The sequence below is a fragment of the Arabidopsis lyrata genome (genome assembly GCF_000004255.2).
Source record: "Arabidopsis lyrata subsp. lyrata unplaced genomic scaffold ARALYscaffold_2, whole genome shotgun sequence".
NCBI classification, from domain to species: domain Eukaryota; kingdom Viridiplantae; phylum Streptophyta; class Magnoliopsida; order Brassicales; family Brassicaceae; genus Arabidopsis; species Arabidopsis lyrata.
Genome location: NW_003302554.1, coordinates 11340814 through 11364106, shown reverse-complemented (window position 1 = coordinate 11364106; position 23293 = coordinate 11340814). Strand labels below are relative to the sequence as shown.

Here is a 23293-nt window from a genome sequence, read left to right as displayed (position 1 = left end):
ATTTTTCAGGATACCATAACTACCAGATTGACACGCCCCGAGGCCGTGGCCGCGGTAGAGGCCGAGGCCGTGGGCAAGGAAGAGAGTCCTTCAACTGGACAAGGGATCAGCCACCGAGCAATGATCAAGAATATTACGAACACCACAAAATTTTCGGCCACCATACCTCGAGATGCCGAAGCCTCGGAGCCAAGTTAGCAACCAAATTCCTAGCTGGAGAGCTCGGGACGAACGTCACTCTTAAGGATCTCGAGCCAGAGCCAGAGCCCGAGCAGACCAACCCGGGAAGAGACCCCGAACCAAGGAACCAGGAGTCTCAGAAAAGAACCCAGGGGTCGGAAAACGAAGACCGAGATGGTACGCGGCAGAAGGTTCTTACCATAATGGGTGGATCGCCATACTGTCCTGACACCGTAGCGGCAATCAAAGCTTATTAACGTCGAGCCGAGATGCCTAGCAACTGGACAAGACGCTTCGATCGACCTAACGACGTGATCACATTTGAAGAAAGCGAGACAAACGGGCTCGACATGCCTCATAACGATCCAATCGTCGTCACATTAGCGATAGGAGACCATGATATCTACCGAGTATTAATTGACACCGGCAGCACCATCGACGTAATCTTTCGCGAAACGCTCCGACAAATGAACATCGACATGTCACAGGTGATTCCGACCCCGAGGCCTGTCCTCAGATTTTCAGGGGAAACTTTGATGACGCTTGGAACCATCCAACTACCAGTCCGAGCCGGTGGGATAACAAAGATAGTCAACTTCTTAGTCACCGATCAACCTACCATCTACAACGTCATAATGGGAACTCCGTGGTTAAATCTAATGCGAGCTGTCGCATCAACATATCATCTGTGTGTCAAATTCCCGATCCCCAATGGCGTGAAAACGATCTGGGGCAGTCAGAAAAATTCTCGGATGTGTTTCATGGCAGCACACAAACTCTGAAACCTGTCACTGAAGCGAAGGCTGAAACCGATCACAAGAAATCAAAACTTGGCCGGAGTGAAGAGAAGGCTATATCTAAACAGTTATAGCAATTACAGATCGAGGAGGCGCGCGAGGAGAAGAAGCCTACCTCGGATCCTGTAATCTCCATTAGCCTCGACGACGAACGGCCTGAACGATGCGTGGAAATTGGCAGCGACTTAACCGAGGAAATCAAGACCGAGTTCATCTCATTCCTCAAAGAGAACATCAACACCTTCGCCTGGTCGGCTGAAGATCTACCTGGGGTAAGCATCGACGTAATCTGCCACGAGCTGAATGTTGACCCATCTTTCAAGCCCATCAAGCAGAAGCGAAGAAAATTGGGTCGGGATCGCGCAAATGCCGTGAACGCCGAAGTAGAAAAGCTCCTGAAGATCGACTCGATCTCCGAAGCAAGATATCCGGACTGGTTAGCAAATCATGTCGTGGTTAAAAAGAAGAACGACAAGTGGAGAGTCGGCGTCGATTTCACCGATCTGAACAAAACTTGCCCTAAAGATAGTTTTCAACTCCCACATATCGATCGCTTAGTGGAAGCAACCGCGGGAAATAAGTTGATATCATTCATGGATGCTTTCGCAGGATACAATCAGATTCTCATGCACCCCGACGATCGCGAGAAGACAGCATTCATCACAGACCGAGGTATCTACTGTTACAAAGTCATGCCCTTCGGACTCAAGAATGCTGGCGCAACGTATCAACGGCTCGTCAACAGGATGTTCTCCGAGCAGCTCGGGAAGACGATGGAAGTTTATATCGACGACATGTTAGTCAAATCCCTTGAAGAAAGCGATCACATAGCCCATCTACGCGACTGTTTTTGCCAGCTCAACAAGCACAACATGAAGCTCAACCCGACAAAATGTCGTTTCGCGGTAAAGTCGGGAGAATTCTTGGGATATCTTGTAACTCACCGAGGCATCGAGGCAAACCCGAAGCAAATCGATGCTCTACTGAACATGCCCTCACCACAGAACAAGCGCGAAGTCCAACGTCTCACCGGGAGAGTCGTAGCCTTGAACCGATTCATCTCGCGGTCCACTGACAAATGCCTGGCTTTCTACGATACTCTGCGCGGGAACAAGAAATTCGAATGGACCGATCGCTGCGAAGAAGCTTTCCAGGAACTGAAGAAGTATTTGGCTAATCCACCGGTGTTGGCGAAACCAGTCCCGGGCGAGCCATTATTCCTGTACATCGCAGTCTCTGATACGGCGATAAGTGGGGTCATAGTCAGGGAAGACAGAGGGGAGCAGAAGCCGATATTTTATGTCTCGCAAACTTTCACCGACGCAGAAACACGCTACCCGCAAACTGAAAAGCTCGCCCTCGCCGTAGTAATGTCAGCTCGGAAGCTACGGCCATATTTCCAGTCTCACTCAATTGTCGTCATGGCGCCCGTATCACTCCGAACCATCCTGCACAGTCCGAGCCAATCGGGACGCCTGGCCAAGTGGGCAGTAGAACTCAGCGAGTATGACATCGAATACAGGAACAAAACATGCGCGAAATCTCAAGTCCTGGCCGATTTTATCATCGAGCTGCCAACAGAGAACGCCCGAGAAGAGTCACCCACCGCTGTTTGGATCCTCCACGTCGACGGCTCATCCTCAAAACAAGGTTCTGGCGTCGGAATCCGCCTAGCATCACCAGAGGGTGAAATCCTCGAACAATCCTTTCGGCTAAATTTCGACGCGACTAACAACGTGGCTGAGTATGAAGCGCTGATAGCAGGACTTAAGCTGGCTCGGGGACTTAAGATCAACAAGCTGCGAGCCTTTTGCGACTCCCAGCTCGTGGCTAATCAATTTAATGGAGAATACGCGGCTCGCGACGAACGAATGGAAGCGTATCTTTCTCTCACGCAAGACTTGGCGAAACAGTTCGGAGAGTTCGAGTTAACCAGAATCCCACGAGGTGAGAACACATCGGCCGATGCCTTAGCAGCTCTAGCTTCAACCTCTGACCCAAATCAGAAGAGAATCATACCAGTTGAGTTCATCGAAAAGCCGAGCATTGAAGATAATAGAAAGGACCAAGCTCTAACAGCTCGGGAGACAGAAGAACCGGAAGAAATGGACATCGAACTGCTAAACCAGCAAACTACGGACGCAACTGAGCCCGAATACGGAAGCGACGCCAAATGGATCGGAGCCATCCGAAGCTACATTGCCGATGGAGAAGTTCCTACTGAAAAATGGGCAGCTCGGAAGCTTAAGGCAAAAGCGGCTCGGTATACTCTGATCGACGGAGAACTCTTTAAATGGCGATTTTCCGGTCCCCTCCTTATCTGTGTCGAAGGAAATGAAGCTCGGAGAGTCATGGAAGAAGTACACAGCAGATCTTGCGGAAACCATTCTGGCGGGAAAGCCCTAGCTATATAGATCAAACGCCACGTATATTTTTGGCCGACAATGGTCAAAGACTGCGAGAAGTTTTCTCAACGGTGTGACAAATGCCAGAGGCACGCACCAACCATTCATCAACCCGCCGAGCTCCTCTCTTCCATCACTTCGCCTTATCCGTTCATGTGATGGTCCATGGACATCATTGGACCTCTACACAACTCCAAGCAGAAGAACTCGTCCTTGTACTGACAGACTACTTCTCCAAATGGATCGAGGCGGACTCCTACGCCAGCATCAAAGACGCGCAGGTCGAGAGCTTCGTCTGGAAAAACATCATATGCCGCCACGGGATACCTTACGAGATCGTTACAGACAACGGATCACAGTTTATTTCAGCTCGGTTCGAAGGATTCTGCGAGAAATGGGGAATTCGCCTCAGCAAGTCTACGCCTCGGTACCCTCAGGGAAACGGTCAAGCCGAAGCGGCAAATAAGACGATTCTCGACGGAATAAAAAGGCGCCTCGACGCGAAGAAAGGCCGCTGGGCCGACGAATTGGAAGGAGTACTATAGTCGCACAGAACCACGCCGCGGCGGGCCACGGGAGAAACGCCTTTCGCCCTTGTCTACGGCGCGGAATGTGTGATTCCCACCGAAGCCGAGATCCCAGGACTAAGAAGACGTTTTCTCCCCGAGCAGGAAAATTCCAACACTCAGATGATGCTGGACGAGCTGGACTTAATTGACGAAAGAAGAGATTCGGCTTTGTTCTGTATGCAGAACTATCAGAATGCAACGGCTCGGTACTACAATTCTCACGTTAAGAATCGCCGTTTCCACGAAGGAGATATCGTACTGCGCAAAGTTTTCTAGAATACCGCCGAGTAGAACGCAGGTAAGCTCGGCGCGAATTGGGAGGGACCTTACACGATCGCAAAGGTAATCCGTCCCGGCGTCTACGAACTCATCAACATGAACGGCAAAGCGGTACCTAGATCCTGGAACGCAATGCATCTAAGTTAATATTACCGCTAAAAACCTAAGGTACGCATGTACTCGAACTACGGGGTGGCTTGATCCCTGAAAAGGGTACGTAGGCAGCTCGTCCTCGGACAAGTTCAGCTACCCCCCCTAATTAAAAAAGGGTGGAGTGGGTCCGTATACATATACTCCCACTAAATTTTTCAAATTTTCTAAGTTTTTACCCTTCGGATTTTCATTTTTATCCACCTCGACACCTATCCCAAATTCATCTCGGGAACCTTTACGGTCTCCTTATCGACCCACAAAGCCAACAGTTCGTTCGGACAATGGCCACGTCCACGAACAGAGAGCTCATTTCACCGCTTCGGTTACAGCGCTATATAAGCATTCAAGACAATTCGGTCGGAGATATCTTGCCAAATAAATTGTCTTCAGAAAACCCAGTTAACTTCAACACTGGTACCCCAGTTCGCTTCTAAGCACTGGCGTCGACTATATCAGCTCGGGTCGCAACCAATAAAGATTAGTCCCATATGACCAAAACCCAGTTACCTTAACACTGATAAACGATCCATTTCACTTTCAGTTGGGAAGTTGAAACGGTTCGGGAGAATTTAACTTTTTCACGTCACACTTACAAAAACCCAGTTATCTTAACACTGGTTCGCTATTCCGAAAGTTAACTTCTACTGAACCGAAACTCTTTTTTACCAAAACCCAATTACATTGACATTGGTGTATAATTCGGTTCGGAAGTTAAAACGACTCGGAAAGGATTAATTTATCGATGAACGATTATTAAACCCAGTTACTTAGCACTGGTATCGAATTTAGTTCAGAAATATTTCAAGATAAATAAGACTATTCAAGTACTTGAGAAAGAACATATATTATGTGGATAAAGCCATCCAGGCATAAGTCTTTACAAGAGAAACTCGAAACATGAAACAAAAGGAAGAAACACCTCGGACTTATTCGTCTCGCTCCTCAACATGCGCTGCCACGGGCTGCAGAAATGTACCCGCCTGATCCGTAATGCCAATCCCCGCGGCAACTCCCTCGATTGATCTGTTTCCGAAATTATCTTCAACAGAATCTGCAGAAGCCGGAGGAAGCCTCAGATCCTCTCGCAGCTCGGTTCCAATCCGCACGAACTCTTCCTCGGCATCTCCGTACTCCGCTTTCCACTGGAGCACTTCCTCCTTCTCATCTTCGACGTTTTTGCCGCCTTCAAGATCGGCAATTAATTCGGCATTAGCCCTAGCCTGGACCAGGAACATGTAGCGCTCGGACGCCTTCCCGTACAGGTCCATCTTCGCCTCTATCGCCTCAATCTTCTTGGCGAACTCCTTCTTAGCCGCTTTCCTCTCCCGACCTACTTCCTTCTCCCGAAGGGACTTCTCTTCGGTGAATAGTCGGTTCAAGCGTTCGACTTCAGCCTCCAACTTCCGACGAAGGCGAAGACCATCCTCGGCCGTCTTCAATCGCTCGACCTTTTCTGCCTTGGCCAACGCTTCGGCTTTCCGCCTGGCCTCATCTGCCTCGGCAATCTTGGTCGCCGCCTCGGCAATCTTGGCCTCAGCCTCGCCACTCTTGGCATCCGCCTCGACTATCCTGGCATCGGCCTCAGCAATCCTGACCTCCGCCTCGGCTCGGGAAGTCTCGTATTTCCGGTTCGAAGAGTCGTAGGCTCGAACCATGCTGTTTATCGAATGAAAGGCCTGGGACGCAAAAACTTAAGTTAGTACCAAGAATTCTAAATTTTAAAAGACCGAGGATGCCTCGGAAATGAACCAATACCTTCAGGAATCCCGCAGCGGTTTCGCGGTAGTTTTGAGCCTCCAACAAGGCCTCGGGAGCAGGCAGTGGTGGACCCGAGCAAGAAGCGACAAAATTCGCCGACACGATCTTGTCCTTGTACACTGGAGTTTCACTACGACTCCTCTTCTCCTTCCTGGAAGCTCCCGAGCCTTCACCTCGAGGTCTTTTTCCCCTAGTTTTGGATTTCGCCTCGGCGGCTGGAGCAGCAATAACCAGAGCCCCTACCACCTCGGGGACATCGGTCGAAGGGGAGATATGCCCGGCCACCTCGGGCACAATTGAAGTCATATCCCGAGCTTCATCAGTCGCCTCGGCACCGACGATGACCTCAAGGCTAGCCTCGGGAGGAGTAGGAGGTCTAAAATTTGCCTCCAAAACAGCTCTTTCCTTAGCCGCCTTCTTTTCGGCAGCTTTCCTGGCTCTCAAAGACTGCGCGGCGCCCTGCATCTCGATAAGATGATCTAGGCGATGATCGGACGATTCAGAAGAGGATTGACAAGGAGCTCCGTGCAGTAGACGCAGGGCTCTCTCAATTCTTTCTTGGGAGAAGTGTTTCGTCCAATCGCACTTCCGAACTATTAGTTCGTCGTGCAGATCTAAAAAGCCTTCGGGAACGTCTTCGAGAAATGACGGATTCCGATCTGCGAAAACAAGAAAACGTTCAGTGAAAAGTTTAAAGCAAAACAAAACAGCAAATACGGCTTCGGGCGTAATACCGATTTTTCTCCACTTTCCAACAAATTTCCCTAAGTAGTCCTCGTGGACACTATACTCATTTAAGGCTACGTAGAAGAAATGGTCGGTGTACTTCTCATCCTTGCTCGGTAAACCACCGATAACCCTCCTATTCGGCCTCGGAGATATGTAAAATCTCTCAACAGGGCCTGGTATGCGCCGGATCTCTAGGAGATTCCTTAAATGGCTAAGGTCGACAAGGTTGACCGTCTCAATACTCCGGACTAGAATCCCTATAAGATGGCGCAAGCCTCGGGTTGTGATCTGAGACAAAGCGATCTTGTACGACCATAGAAACGCCAACACAGGCCTCGGAATCGGAAGCCAGAGGTAGCAATGGTAGAAGAACCCCTCGTAAAGGGTGAAAAACCCCTCGGGTGGATCATCTGCTCGCTCATTCGGAGTTGGAAGTCTTAGTTCGATCCCCTCGCTAAAACCAAATTGAGCCTTGAGATCCCGAAGGGAATCCTCCGTGCATAAAGTGGAACCCGGAGGATCAGGTTTCTTAGCTTTCTTGGCTCGTTTTCTCTTCTGTTGACCCTTGGCTGCTCGGACTTTAGCTTGGAGCAACCTAGCCGCCTCGTCGGAATCGTAGTGAACCTCCTCGGCCTTAATAGGAAGTAGAGGCGCCTCGGGGGCATTTCGCCAGCATGAGACTCCAGCTTCACCAGCTGCCGGTGGATGGATCCTCCTTCTACTCAAAATCGCCTCGGGGTCATCAGGCAAATCCTAATCCCGAGCTACATCCACAATCGTGTCTTCCCGAGCAATGAAACGGCTCGGGTCCTCCTCCCGTGAGGCCGACTCTGCATCACTACCGCGGTACAACTCGATCTGACGGTCCGTGTTTCCCGCCTCGGGGTCACTCGAAGAACTCCAGACCATCTTTCTCTTGTAGACAGGGAGATGAGTGTCGCCTCGGGGCGAATCACTGGAATCAGAGAGGGACATTTTCTGGCTCGGGCGATTGAAGAAGTTGATCGGAGGAACAAAGCTTGACAGATCGGAGAAATCAACCCAGATCTAATGACGGTGGCGCTACGACGAAGTATAACGGAAAACGTATTAAAATGCAAGAGCTCAAGATCAGAGAAAGAAGAGAACGAACCTTAAAAATTTTCCTTTGCAGTTGCGAAATGAAAAAATGAGTCGAAGACTTAACATTTATAGAGATTTAGGGAGCGTCGGGTACGAACGAGCCAAATAAAACACGTTGTGTCCGCGTCTAAGGCGCGTCGGGCATGCACGAATTGAATAGGATTCTTCACATACGCACAAATCTCGGGAATCAGCGAAAGGACCTTTCCACTTCTCGAGAAGGAATCCCAACCGTCACACGCCAAGAGAAGATGAAACGACAGAGGAATTCGAATCGCCAAAAACTTTAAAGGGACCGAACTGTCCGAAGTAAACGGCTCAGCCCAATTATCATAAAGCTTGTCACGCTTGGTTCTCCAAACTAACAAGCTGGGAGGCTAACTGTTGGGGTCGGATTCCACCCGCGTTAAGATCGAGCCAAAACATGACACCTCGGGATCTACCACCAGAACGGCTCGGGGAACTATGACTAGGCCAGCTCGGGATCACTCGCCGAACTGGCTCGGTAAACGACGATCAAATCGGCTCGGGATCAATCACCGAATCGGCTCGGGTTAGGACATGATTAAACCGGTTCGGGTCATCCTGCTTCAGCTCGGAAACGAGACCCAGAATATCCTCACCCGAGCTGAATTCTCCCTTCGTCCCCAGCCGATTTGGCAAAATCACCCGAGGCAAAGAACCAAGTTACCCGAGGCAAAAAGGACTTCGTTCACCGAACAGAAATTCATAGAGTGTCCCGAGGCAAAGACTTAGTATTCGCTTTCAAAGTACCATTTCCAAGCAAGGCATCATTTCCGAACAAGAAGGATCATTTCCGATAAACCCAGAAATGATAAAGAAGAATCACGAAGGATCAACTTAAATCAGGAAATCTTCCAAAAACTCAGAAGAATAAGGAAATTATCCTGATCCGCGATATTCTACACCGACTTCAAGATAAATGGAAATCTTCCGAGAATATCGCTGGAGAGGCGGTTTATCACCCCTATAAAAAGAGACTCAAGGCTCTCGCAGAAAGCAAGCAATATCGCTCTAGGATTTACACTACGCAAAGCTCTCACAGCACAAACATCTTTTTCTTTTACGATCAAACTCTTGTACGATCAAAACTACTCTTTTCATCAATAAGATCGAGAACACCATCTTTGGTTACAATTGTTTCTGTTGTTCTTTGAGAATTCACATTTATCGTATCCCTAAATTAAAACCCTAGACAAATCTCGATTGTGTTAGTTTTGACTTCCATATATATATATATATATATATATATATATATATATATATATATATATATATATATATTTATTATATGTAACAAAAAATAAAAAAAAATTCTAACAAAAATATATTATTTTATAAACGAAAATATCGTCCCGCGGTGTACCGCGGGTCAATCCCTAGTATAATACATAAAGTAAAAAAAAAAATCAATTTTTTTTTCTGCATATACTGTGATTCGAAATTTTAAAAACGGACATATATTATCCAATTGACGAATTTGTGTGTTCAACGTTCTACATCGGTTAAAATATTTAGACAATGATTCAGAATCATATCATAAATAAGAACATTAATAAAGTAAATGAGTTTTTTGGCCAGACAGGTTTGGCGGAACGGGTTTTTGAATCAACAATAATAAAAATATTAAAATATCATTAATCTGCCGTTTCAATACGGATCAAATCCTTTTTTTTTTGGAAAAATGGGAAAAAAAAAATCCCTGAGGTTTTTTAAAAACACAAAAAAAAACCTGACTTTTTTTTTCTGGGTAATTAAACCCTGACCTTAAGAAAATGTGAGAATCAGCCCCCCCCCCCCCCCCCCCCAACTATTTGTTAACAAAGACGTGACAGCGACTAAATATCACGTTTTGGTAAACTAGAAAACTATAGTGACAAAGAGAGCAACATATTCAAATTTTATGACTCATGAGCAACAGATAAAGCTTGCATTAAGAGGTGTTGATGGAGATGGAACAAACATAGAGCATTGTTCCTTAATTACGTACGCATACGTGTCTCGTGGTTCTAAAAATTGCCTTCTAATTTTCTGGTTCATCACTCGTCATGCTTCAACTAGTTTAATTAAATTCCGAATGAAATACCATTAAGCAAAAGGACATAAACAATGTCTAACTAAACAAAGGCAAAGCTACAAATTCCAGAAGAAGAAATAGAAAACAAGAGTAAAGAAATAGTTGTTAAGTCACAAAAATAAAAGTGCAAAGAAACACCATGTTACATATTACGTCGTCTAATATTTAACTTGTTTAGCTCATGTTCTCTAAAGAGTGACGTTGGGGGCCAATTTCCACATTTTCTTAAAGTGAGAGTTTAATTACCCCGGGGATGTGCCTTTAGTCAAGTGGTTAAGTCCACTTGACTCTGCCTTCTCCACCGGAGTTCGACTTCAGTAAGTCGCGTTACCCCGCGTAGTAGGGATTGGCTATGGATCGGGCCTTGTCGATCCAAAGATATCAAAAAAAAAAAAAAAAAAAAAAAAAAAAATTCCCCAAAAAAAATGTCAGTTATTTTTTTTCTGTTTTTAGAAAACCTCAGGGTTTTTTTACCCATTTTTCCTTTTTTTTTTAATACCACAAATATTAGACATATTAAATCAGTCTCATTTAGAAAAGATATATTGTATAAAACCAAAATTTGTCCCGTGGTATAATGTTACTTATAACAATATTTATAAAATTTTAAAATATCATTAACAATTTAACATGCCGCTTTAATACATATTAAATCTTTAGTTTATTAAAAATAAATGTCTTAGAGAATGATATGATTTGTAAACTTTTATATATAATAAATAATCATTAAATTTTAAAATAAAAACAAATCACGGGACGGGTTAAGAAATTATGGAACTGGTTATATTTCGGAAAGGATTTATATGGCGGACGAATTTGAATCAATATTTATATACCGCTTTAATGCGGGATAAATCCTCAGTTTATTAATAATTGTCTCGTGGACTCGTGGTTTACCGTTACTTAATAACAATTGTAAACTATATTACAAATAAATATGTTATAAGGAGATACAATTTACAAAATATTTTTATACTAACTTTAAAATTAAATCATCTCGCGGTCTACCACAGGTTAAAATCTAGTATATATATATTAAAAATTCAAGTGTGTGCAATGACATTATAGGGGGTATTATGATGATTCATGAGATAACTTTCTATCAACCTAAAAGCTATAATAGAAAATGATGCTACCATCATAATATTTAGACTTTGCTTGTTGGTACTCATCATCAAGTGTTTGGCGGAGCTTAACAGTTTGTACTGTTAACATAATGTGCTAAACATATTAAATAATTGATAAAGTCTATGTCAATTCCAATCACATTGAAAGTAGAGGTGGAAACATCAGAACAAAAACAAAAGGGAACTCGCCAATCACATTTCGGTCGGTCCCGGTTCTTTTGGTTCTAGATTAATTTAGGATCCAGTCGGAAATTTTTAAATTTCGGTTCAGTTATTTTTGCTTTGGTTCTTGTTCAGTCCATTTGGTTCGGTTAATGTGTATTACAAGGAATTTTATATTGATAAGTATATAGCAATTTTCATATTTTATTTTACCAAGCAATGATACAACATTTAAATCTTTAAATAAATTACGAATTAATTTACCCCTTTATTAATGATAATGGAGTGTATGTACAGTACAATACATTAATTATTTATCATTGTTAACTTCTACTATACATTTTTGCAACACTTTTAAAGGATCCTAATCGGGTCAAATTTTGTTTAATTTTGACCCGGAAATCTTCAATCGGATATTTTCTTAAGTGTTGGCAAATTTTAAAAACGAAATTATTTAATAAAATCTAAAATATATATTTTCTCAACTAATTACTATATCTAAACTCTTTATTTATGGTATATTCTTTACGATTTTTATAGATAAGGAAATCAAATATGATGATTTAATGATAATATAACAAATTTAAATTAATTTCTTTAAACATCTCTACCTAATTTAAATATAAATATATGATTCTCATTTCACTTTTATTTGATCTTATATTATATTATTTTGAATTATTATAAAATAAATATAGTTCATAAATTTTAGTTTTTTTCTGCATATGTTATGATTCAAAATTTTTAAAACGGACATATATTACTCAATCAAAAAAAAAAAGAGTATGTGTGTAATCTATATTAACATTTTTGAATAACAAATTGCGCATTTAATCATGTCGTTTTTTTTTATTCTGACCTGAAATTGAGTCATTCATATTTTTCCTTAATTTATACAATTATCTAAAACGTGAGAGTATACCACGGGTGAAATTCTAAAATTAACAAATCAAAATACAATTATTTAGTATTTTAAGATATAATTATAAATTGTTTTTACGGATTGGTCCAAAACCATACACTAATTTAAATATATATATATATACATATATATATATATATATATATTATAAAAACCATTTAAAAGCAAACTTTTAAATTGATTCGAATTATGTCTTTTAAATAAAAGTGTTATTAAAAACAATAACAAAATAATGTATAATTTCACATGACGGGATTATATGGTGGGACGGGTTTAGGTCGATATTAATACGGGACAATATACCACAGGTGAAATCCTATAATTAACATATCAAAATACAACTATACAATCTTAAACACTAAACAAAACAAATACAATTTAAATTTTTTACTTTTTAGTTACAACACAAGTGACCCGCGGTGTATAACAACAAATATTATACGCAACAAATTTATCAATTTATAAAAAGATTAAAAAAAAAATCAAATAATTAACCCGCGGTGTATCGCGGGTCATATCCTAGTTTATATTATAGTTGCTCCCTCCGCCTTATTTCAAGTGTGTTTAATATTCTTTCAGTTTCATAGATAGTGTCGTTTTTAGATTTAATGTGGGTTTTACAAAAAATTAATTTTATATTTCTAATGTAAAATTTCAAATAAAAATCCAATTTTAACCCTATTGCTTTAAAGTACTAATCTTCTTATTATATAAAGTATGATTTTCAAAATTAGTAATTCATAAGATTGTGCCACGTGTCAAGTCTATTGATGAGATACTGACATGTGTTAGAAAAGAGTTAACTTTTTTTTCCTTCAAGAAATAGAAAAACAAAAAAAAAAGACAAATTTATATATACTAATTTATATTTCTATATCTAAAAAATTTTACTTTTTCTTAACCAAAAGGAGAATTAACAAATTTGTTTTTACATGTGTTATTGGTCAACTAAATTTAGCATATACTAATTGTTTAAAAAAAAAATAGTATGGATATTAACTAATTAAAAAAGCCCATTGAAGTTTAAAATAAAAATATAATTTATTTAATATTAATTTAATTGGATAAAATTGTATTTTTCATTGTAATATAGTGTTTTCATTTGTTAAATTAAAACACAAATTTTTTTAAAAAAAATAATGAGCTTATGATAATAACTTTTTGAATACTTATGTTTTATTCTAAGAATTTTAACGCATCATGTGATGGAGGTACTAGCATCATTTGATGTCTTTCCGCAAGCTTATAGTTATGTTTTATTTTAAGAATTTTAACGCATCTAGTCATAAGTGAAAACACAATTTTTTTTTGGGAAAAATGGCTTATAGAATTGACTTTTAAATTACTTAAGGAGAAGTTAGTATATTTTATTTATTAATTTTAACTCATTTAAAATTATTTTGCATGAGGTAAAATTAACTTACGAGATTACGCTATAAATAAAAAAAATATATATTAAACAATGTTTGTTATCAAAATATATTTGTGGATTTCTGTTTTTTTTGTTAATTATGTTTTGTTAATTGTTAATTATTTTTAATATTAACTAAGATATAGATTTGATCTGATATAAATATTATTTTCATATAAAATTGTTATCACTTAAGATGTAGTGTGTAGAATTATAATCGAGTTTATTATGATAAAATAGATAGTTAAACTGTATTATAAAATTCAAATACTATCGTTAAAAATTTACAGTTATATCTTATATTAAGTATATTAACAGTTATGGATATCTATATATATCACACTTTTCTCTCATTATATTTCATTTTATTTTGTCTCCGTTATCTATAAAAAGATTAAAAGATGCAATCTCTTTTTTTTATTCTCCTATCTTTGTTTATTCCAAAATTACAAAGGTTTAACCTAAGTATCACCCTAAAACAAATTAACGTAGATATCATCAAAGCAGTGGGTCTACGAAATTACCGGGATGTAATATTTTACGCAGAAGTTAATGTGGGAGACCTAGGCCAATCATTCAAGATGGTGTTTGATCTTGGAAGCAGCGACCTCTGGGTTCCTTCACTATTGTGACCTTATAGTGGACACCCGAAATTTAATGTCTCAAAATCAAGCACCTACAATTCTAGTCTTATTATATAAAGTATAGTTTTCAAAGTTAGTAACTCATAGGATCGTGCCATAGGATCGTGCCAAGTGTCAACTTTATCGATCTCAGATATTAATACGTGTAAAATAAAATTTCCCTTTCATTTATTTTAAAAGTATAAAAGAATAATTGTAAGAAATTATAAATTTTAAAAAAATTTAAAATGTAAAAAGATCATTACAAAGTAACTATACTTATATATCTTACATACAAAATGTAAAAAAAAAAATTATAAGGAAACTATATGTATCCTATTATATAAAAATAGAAATTATAAAATCATTTACTTATTCTAATTTGACGTTAATATTCTAAAAGAAAAGGGATTACTTTTGCCTTCAAAATTAAAAAGAGATTTTAAAAATTATACAATTAATTAATAAAATACGATAATTAAGGAAATTACACAATCAATTATTAATCTTCAAAGAAAAAAAAGATTCTAAATATTCACCTCTATATAAACAAATAGATAGTAACATATTTTCTCACCAAACAAGAAATTTTTTCAAAAACACCACCATTGCTTCAACTTCGTTCTAATGATGAAGCAATTTTTTCGTGGGAAAAATTTGTTATCTAGAGGTCATATGTGTTATTTCAATATATAGATCATACGTTATATTGATGCCTATTTGTCCCAACTATATTAAGAGGCTAATCTTTGTCAATATATTTTAACTATTTATATGTTTACGTAACTAAAACCAGTGGTAAAGAACATACTTCAACATTAAAAAATAATTAGATGAAAAAACATTTAGTAGTAAAGTAAATAGTAAATTTGTTAATTGATGTAAATAATCAGGATTTAACATGTTGTTTGTATCTAAAACACTTTCTAAGAAAGTTGTTAAATTATTTTTGGCGAAAATAGAAAACTACGTTTTGGCAATAATAAATAATGATAAATATTTGACAAAAGTTTGGTGTTTGATATTGAATTTTACTGAACTGTTATAATAAACATTACAATAAATTTAAAGTATAGAAACGCAAATTGATGTATTAAGGCAAAAGAATGAATATATAAATAACTTTTTCTCTAAAAAAAATTATATATTTTTTTAATTTTTAATGATAATTTCTACTTACAACCAAACTTAATTTTAATTTAATTTATTTTTAAATTCAATTTTAATTAAATAAATTTATTTAGTGAATTAATAATGGGTAAAGAAGAATTTTTACTAGTCTCTTTTCTTAATATGTGTGTAAACTGTAAAATAACATTTTGGTGAGATAGATGAGTAGTAGTATTCAACTTATTATTACATAGCAAAAATGATTAATTGACGTATGTGATTATGCCCTTTGTGAAACATCCCATAAAATTGGCATATGTGACTTTGTCTCACTGAGCTATAATTCCTTTTTTTTGTTCCACCTAAAATAGATTACTTAACCGATGTTTGAAAAATAAAAATATCAAAAAAGAATTATGAATCAACTTCCACATTTGCTGTCTCGACAAAACAAGATCGAAACTAATAAATGACTCAATATCATGGATCTCTCTCAGCAACATGAGTCAACATGGACTAGAAGAGCTTGATAGTCAGACTTAAGTTCTAGCACTCCCAAGTATTTTTCAGATGGTGAAGCCTTCTAGAGCCACCGAGAATGACCAAACCTTACGCTATCAAAAGGTATGACACATAGCTAAAACACTTTTAGTTATTATAGCTTTTGCTATGTCATATGTTCAAAATTAGTTCAAAAACATAAGTACGGTTTATTCATAAAATCATGTTTTGCTTATTTGACACATGTACAATGGAGTTTTCTAATAGCGTTTACAATATTATTGTCATTGAACTCATTTCCAAATCTTTCTTTTGAATATATATAAACATGTCAATAATAAATAAAATGTGTACATTATGACTCATATTTTTTGTGCATGGCATGTTAATTTTGTAGATTCTTAAGAACAAAATTCTGATTTTATCTCCACATAAAAATTGAAAGAAAAAAAAGTCTGCTACACTAGTGGACCCAAAAAAAAAAGAGATGTTGATATAATAAATATTTTTTGGAAACTTTTATCGTCCAATCAAATTATTACGGAAAATATGATTTTCTTCTAGATTGATTAATGTAATCTCACTAAATATAAAATTTAAATAATTATTAAGTACAAAAAGGATTAAAATTCACTAACGCTTGTAAATTATTCCCATGTGAATTGAGCTAAACTCTTTCTATAATTGGGTTTTCAAAATTGTGATGTTTTTAAAATCCACGTTTATGGAATAGTGCAAGCAGATTCTGAACCACATCTTCTTCTCTATTACAAAATCCAAAAATTCACAGTGAAGAAGAAAATCATATCAACAACAATGGAAGAAGAATCTCAAACCCTAATTCTCACAATTCTAATCCTAATCCTCACTCTCACATACCTCATCAAAAAACTCAAACCAAAACCAAATCTCCCTCCATCTCCACCGTTCTCACTTCCAATCATTGGCCACCTCCGCCTTCTCAAACCACCGCTCCACCGCGTTTTCCTCACCATCTCTAAATCCCTAAACAATTCTCCGATCTTCTCCCTCCGTCTCGGAAACAAACTCGTTTTCGTCGTCTCTTCAAACTCAATCGTTGAAGAATGCTTCACGAAAAACGACGTCGTTCTCGCGAATCGTCCAAAATCAATTGCTTCTAAACATATCTCGTACAATTACTCATCTATGGTCTCAGCTCCGTATAGTGAACATTGGAGAAATCTCCGCCGTATCGGCGCTGTCGAGATTTTCTCCAATCACCGGCTTAATAGCTTTTCCTCTATCCGCCGGGACGAGGCCCGGCGACTTATAGTTCGTCTCTCTCAGAACTCTTCACTGGTAAGTGAGTTTAATTACTATATTTAGACAATCACTAATTTGGTTATTAAGCTTACTTACTAATTTAGGATAGTTTTAGGGCTTAATCATTAATTATGTTATTTGCAAAACCTATTTTAATCAGAATCTGTTACCACTAAGTTTTTTTGGAAGTGTGTCAAATTTATGTTGAATTATTATGAATATTAATAATAGTAATCTCTTGTTTAGTCTCTGTTTAGGTTAAAGTTTTCTGAATTGTGTCACTGAAATATGCAGGAATTCACAAAGGTTGAGATGAATTCAATGTTATCTAATTTAGCATTCAATAACATTATTAGAATGGTGACTGGAAAATGTTACTATGGAGATGGTGCAGAGGATGATGCGGAGGCTAAACGCGTGCGGCAGCTTATCGCGGAGGCGATGAGTTGTTTTGGTGCCGGACACGCGGCTGATCATCTACCGGTCTTGAGATGGATTACAGGTTTCGAGAGGCGGGTAAAGGAGATTTCTGGTAGGCTTGATGAGTTCTTCCATGGATTGGTTGATGAGAAACGAGCGGCAAAAGAAAAGGAGAATACGATGATTGATCACTTGCTTTCTTTGCAAGAATCCCAACCTGAGTACTACACAGACCACACCATTAAAGGAACTATGCTTGTAAGTAATCCGTGAAGAGCGTTTTAAGTTCATAAGCCGATTTAAGTTAATGGTCACGTTTGGTTTATTTCGTGTATGCGTGCAATATGCAGTCTCTTATACTTGCGGGGACAAATACATCAGCGGTAACATTGGAATGGGCATTGGCGAGCCTGTTGAACCATCCCGAAGTACTAAAAAAGGCGAGAGATGAAATCGACAATAAAATTGGCTTAGACGGGCTTTTGGAAGAATCAGACGTTCCAAATCTTCCTTATCTTCAGAACATTGTCTCTGAAATGTTGCGCTTGTACCCCGCAGGGCCCTTGTCCGTCCCGCACGTCGCATCAGAAGACTGTAAAGTAGGAGGTTACGATATGCCGCGTGGCACGATGTTGTTGGTGAATGTGTGGGCTATACATAGAGATCCTAAGCTATGGGATGATCCCACGAGTTTCAAGCCAGAGAGGTTCGAGAAAGAAGGAGAGACTCATAAGCTACTGGCGTTCGGGTTAGGAAGAAGAGCGTGTCCAGGGTCCGGACTGGCTCAACGGCTAGTGAGCTTGAGTCTCGGGTCTTTGATTCAATGCTTTGAATGGGAGAGGATTGGAGAAGAAGAGGTGGATATGACTGAAGGTGGAGGACTCACTATGCCTAGAACTAGACCTTTGGTAGCCATATGCAGAGCACGTGCCTTTGTTGGTAAAATCATACACGAGTCCGCTTGACTTTTGTAAATGCTAAAACATGTATTTAGGCAACGGTTATGTTTGTATGTTGGAGTAATTATTCCATTTGTACTACACTAAACTAAAACTTCTAATATTAAAAATGTCAATAAAAAGGATGGCAAAACACATCACTAATTAGTGATTTTTTTTTTGTCTTAGACAAAGTTTATAAGTGAGTTCTCTCAATAATCGGAAGGTAACAAAGAGATGATGATGATGATATTAGGTGATAGTTTATACCTTTTTTACTTGAACTAATGGTTGTGGTTCGTCTATGCAGTATCACACGAATCCGCTTGTCGTCTGTATTTGATTATACCCGCACGAACCTCCTGACTGCATACACAACCGGCAATCTAAGTTGACACCTAGTTCAAAACCCTCTTCAAGAGTCTTATGCAGATTAGCTTTACGTGGATGTCTCTCCAGTCTGCTAAGGGCAGTTCAAGGTACTGGAATGCGCGCGCTAACATTTCTACTGCACATTCCTTTGTAGACGCCTACCAAGGTACGTAGTATTTCCTTAAATTTCTAGGCCGATATATTTCGCGTCACGTAGAAACTTATATCATAATTCGCATAGTAAATCGCTTTAACATATCTACGATAAAAAAAAAAGCCTTGGACATAGTCGTAGTACCATTGTAAGCACGCATGTGTGAAGTGATCTAAACAAAGAGGTGAAGAGATTGAGAGCACGGTTCAATTACATCTATACTAGTATAATCGCAGCACTTTTTGTGACGGGTGGGTAAAAAAGCTTTCGGGTATATCGGATATCCGACCCATTTTAAAAATTCCTTCACAAAAAATTTGTTGGGTCGGGTTATATTTAACCCAACTCATACACCGGATATTCCATATTTAATAATTTAGATTTTTAGAAGATTTGATTAAGATTTATAATTAAGATTCTCCTTTAAATTTTTGTTTGATTTGTTTTTAACTGTTTTGAATCATCATATAATACATAAAGTAAAAAAAAAAAATCAATTTTTTTTCTGCATATACTGTGATTCAAAATTTTAAAAACGGACATATATTATACAATTGACGAAAATGTGTGTTCAACGTTCTACATCGATTAAAATATTTAGACAATGATTCAGAATCATATCATAAATAAGAACATTAATAAAATAAATGAGTTTTTTGGCGGGATGGGTTTGGCGGGACGGGTTTTTGAATCAACAATAATAAAAAGATTAAAATATCATTAATCCGCCGCTTCAATACGGATTTAATCCTTTTTTTTTTTAATACAAATCACAGGACGGGTTAAGAAATTACGGAACGGGTTATATTTCGGAAATGATTTATATGGCGGACGAATTTGAATCAATATTTATATACCGCTTTAATACGGGTTAAATCCTCAATTTATTAATAATTATCTCGTGGACTCGTGGTATACCGTTACTTAATAACAATTGTAAACTATAATATAAATAAATATGTTATAAGGAGATACAATTTACAAAATATTTTTATACTAATTAACTTTAAAATTAAATCTTCCCGCGGTGTACCGCGGGTTAAAATCTAGTTAGACTAGTATGATCATATCATATATTTTCCAGAATACCAAATTTAAGTTTTTGTAAATGCATTTACTAATAATTTGTTTTTCTACCACAAATTGTCAATACATTAAAACTTTAAACAATTTGAAATAAGAGATATGAAAAACCAGTTTTACAAAATTTAATCAAAATATAAGCAAAAAAAAACAAGTGATAAAACAATAAAAGTTATAGGTTTAAATTTGAGATCCAAATCAAAAATAATCTACGCTATAAAATGTTATACCACAAAATGCTACAAAATAGAAAACAATTTATGAAAGTAACTCTAACTAGTAATTTAGGTGACTTGTGCCACAAACCATATTTCAAACATGAAAACTTTCTAAGTTCCTTCATTTAACTTGATAGCTTGTAGAAGCAATCAAGTAATACGCTTGCTTGTATAAGATTCACTAGATATCGGATGTAGCAAATGGAGTTGGGATAATCTGATTCAAGTAAAAATGAATGTGAAGACAAATAAATAATGTTCTGACTATGATATTTTATTATTTTATGATATATTAATGAACTAATAATTTAATATTTATTTATTATAAGATTAATTTTTAAAAAAATCAGTTATATCGCTTTCACAAAAAAAAATCAGTTATCCTTGAAGATTTTACTGTCAGCTTTTTTAATGAAATGAGTTAGGAAAATCTGAGTAAAGTGAAATCAATGTTAGGGTCCTTAGGGATGTTATCAATCTGGCAGTCTCGGTAAATTTGGACAACTAATGTTTTAATTTTTTTGATAAACGAACTAAATGTGCGTAAAATACAATATAATTTGTTCTTTCTGTTAAAAAATAATGGATAATTATCCAATATTACTTACTCTCTACATAGTTGAAATTGCTTTCTCCCCAAGCTACTTTATGTTTATCTTATCCAATGTAGAAATCCTCCTATATATATGTTTCATCGTTTCATTGTAAGATAGAGAAGTAATAATAAGAGTTCTACTTTATGTTGTTTTCCTCTCCACTCGTCTACTCCTTCTCTCTATAGTTCTCTTATTTCTTTCTATAAAATATTATATTTCCATTATACACTTAAGTACACATATAAAAGTTTATTATGTTATAATTTTATAACACGTTATCAGCACGATATCTTTACCGCTTGGGCGTTTACGAGGTAAGTAAAATTTAAAATTTTTAAATTTATTTATGTTTATAGAACATAATTATTTTAGACATCGTGAGATTATGCCTTTTTCCGGTTTGATCGTTATAAATGGTAGGCTCTGCCTTCTTTACGATCAAATAAAAAGTTATGTCTTTTCCGGATAGATCGTTATATATGGTAGGCTATGCCTCCTTCACGATCAAATAAATGGCTATGCTTTTTCTGGATCGATCGTCATATATGGTAGGTTTTACCTTCCTAACGATCACATGAAATTTTTTTTTTTTCCGGATTGGTCGAAATATATATATGGTAGGCTCTGCCTCTTTCTCTACGATCAAATAAAAGCTATGTCTATTGAATTCTTAATGGAAGGCGATGCCTCCTGAATTCTTGTATAAAAAGGCTATAGTCCATAAATTATTATTTTGTGAATTTAGTTGTTTAATTATTTTTATTTATTTTATTCGTAATGAATAAATATATGTATTATATGAGATTTAAAGACTTTGAAATATGTCTTTAAAATCAAAAATATATTTCTCTTGTGAGAATATATGAAGCATGTGTCAATATATTTTTAGACAGTGCAAAATAATTGGAAGGTCTAGATGAGCTAGTCTCTCGACTTCCAAATGCATCAGATTCATAATAATCGATGCTTTGTGTATTCCAAAGTCTCAAAGAAACTCGTGTAGTTTCTAAAATATTTTTCTTTATAATTATTATTATATTGAAACTATAAATAAATGTAGTATTAAATATCCGACCACAATGGAAACAAGCAAATGTATGATTATATCATGCAAAAAATAAAGATGGTAAAATATTTATGATAGTAAACAGAGGTTTGCTAATTGCTATAGCATAGCATAACCGGTTAAGCCATCCCGGTAGAAAAATGCAATTAAAAATAATGTTCCAGATCCAGGATCCGTATCAGTGCCAGCAAGGGCCTGATTGAAAAAACAAAAGTGCAATATATTGAATTGCTCTTCCTTAATAAAAGAGATGTCTTTGGACCTCTTGTCACTACATCTAAAGATGTAAAACCTGTTATGTGCAAGTGGGTCTTCGTGCAAAAAAGTTGAAATCACACGATATAAAGCCCGACTTGTTACACAAGGTTTTTCTCAAAGACCTGAAGTTATGAAAAAACTATTCTCCGGTCATGAATGTAATTACATTTAGGTACCTAACGAGCCTAATGGTCTCTTATAATTTAGAAATGTACCTTATGGATGTAGTGACATCATATTTATATGGATCATTGGATAATGATATATATACATAAAAATCCTAAAAGGATTTAAAGTTCCTGAGCCATTAGACTCAAAGTCTAATAAAATATATACGGTCAAATTACAGCGATCACTTTACGGATTAAAATTAATCCTGACGCATGTGGTATAATCGCTTAAGCGATTATTTGTCAAGAAAGTATATATCTGTTAATAACGATATATACTTTTTGCTTCTTTATTTAGAAATCTCTTTCGAGACTTGTGATCATTGTTGTATATGTTGATGACCTAAATTAGAACTCAAAAGGAGTGATTAAATATCACTTAAAATTTATGTAAAGAAAGAAAAGCTTATTCAAGCATTGCATGCATTCGTCCACATTCGAGAGGTAACATTTCATTTATGTTGAATTTATTTAAATTTTTATATTATATACGGAGTTGAAGGTTATATATCTCCTCCTTAACTCTGTAGTAGGCTAAGCCTCCAAAAGCATATGATTTTTGGCCAAATCACCATTTTTATTTGATAAGCTCATTGTAATATGCTGGTTGATTTCCTCAATAATCCCCAAATTAAGTCCCAGATTCGGTCCAAGATAAATAGGCTTGAAAAACCATCATCTTGGGAGGGGTAATTACAAGTCCCACATTTTTATAAGGATCTAAGAATTAAATACATGATCCATATTGGATTTGTTATTGATCATAAAGTGGGATTCAGTTCGAGATG

General features: G+C 37.3%; 2 protein-coding genes across 2 annotated transcripts; one reads left to right on the top strand and one right to left on the bottom strand.

Moving 5' to 3' along the window:
- Positions 1-5309: 5309 nt before the first annotated feature.
- LOC110224202 (uncharacterized protein At3g60930, chloroplastic-like) lies at positions 5310-6447 on the bottom strand. Its single transcript, XM_021010054.1, has 2 exons — positions 6139-6447; positions 5310-6059 (listed from the first exon to the last, which is right to left on the bottom strand). The coding sequence occupies exons 1-2, from the start codon at positions 6445-6447 to the stop codon at positions 5310-5312; spliced, it is 1059 nt and encodes a 352-aa protein (XP_020865713.1).
- Positions 6448-16640: 10193 nt separating this feature from the next.
- Positions 16641-18708, top strand: LOC9324572 (cytochrome P450 81D11). Its single transcript, XM_002888463.2, has 3 exons — positions 16641-17266; positions 17525-17908; positions 18001-18708. Exons 1-3 carry the CDS (start codon positions 16763-16765, stop codon positions 18613-18615), a joined length of 1503 nt encoding a protein of 500 aa, XP_002888509.2. The 5' UTR covers positions 16641-16762; the 3' UTR covers positions 18616-18708.
- Positions 18709-23293: the final 4585 nt, after the last annotated feature.

Coding starts and splice junctions, on each gene's coding strand:
- LOC9324572 (XM_002888463.2), top strand. CDS start 16,763: ATGGAAGAAGAATCTCAAACCCTAATTCTCACAATTCTAATCCTAATC. Junction 17,267..17,524: donor TCTCTCAGAACTCTTCACTG/GTAAGTGAGTTT, acceptor TGAAATATGCAG/GAATTCACAAAGGTTGAGAT. Junction 17,909..18,000: donor CCATTAAAGGAACTATGCTT/GTAAGTAATCCG, acceptor TGCAATATGCAG/TCTCTTATACTTGCGGGGAC.
- LOC110224202 (XM_021010054.1), bottom strand. CDS start 6,447: ATGACTTCAATTGTGCCCGAGGTGGCCGGGCATATCTCCCCTTCGACC. Junction 6,060..6,138: donor CCGCTGCGGGATTCCTGAAG/GTATTGGTTCAT, acceptor TTTGCGTCCCAG/GCCTTTCATTCGATAAACAG.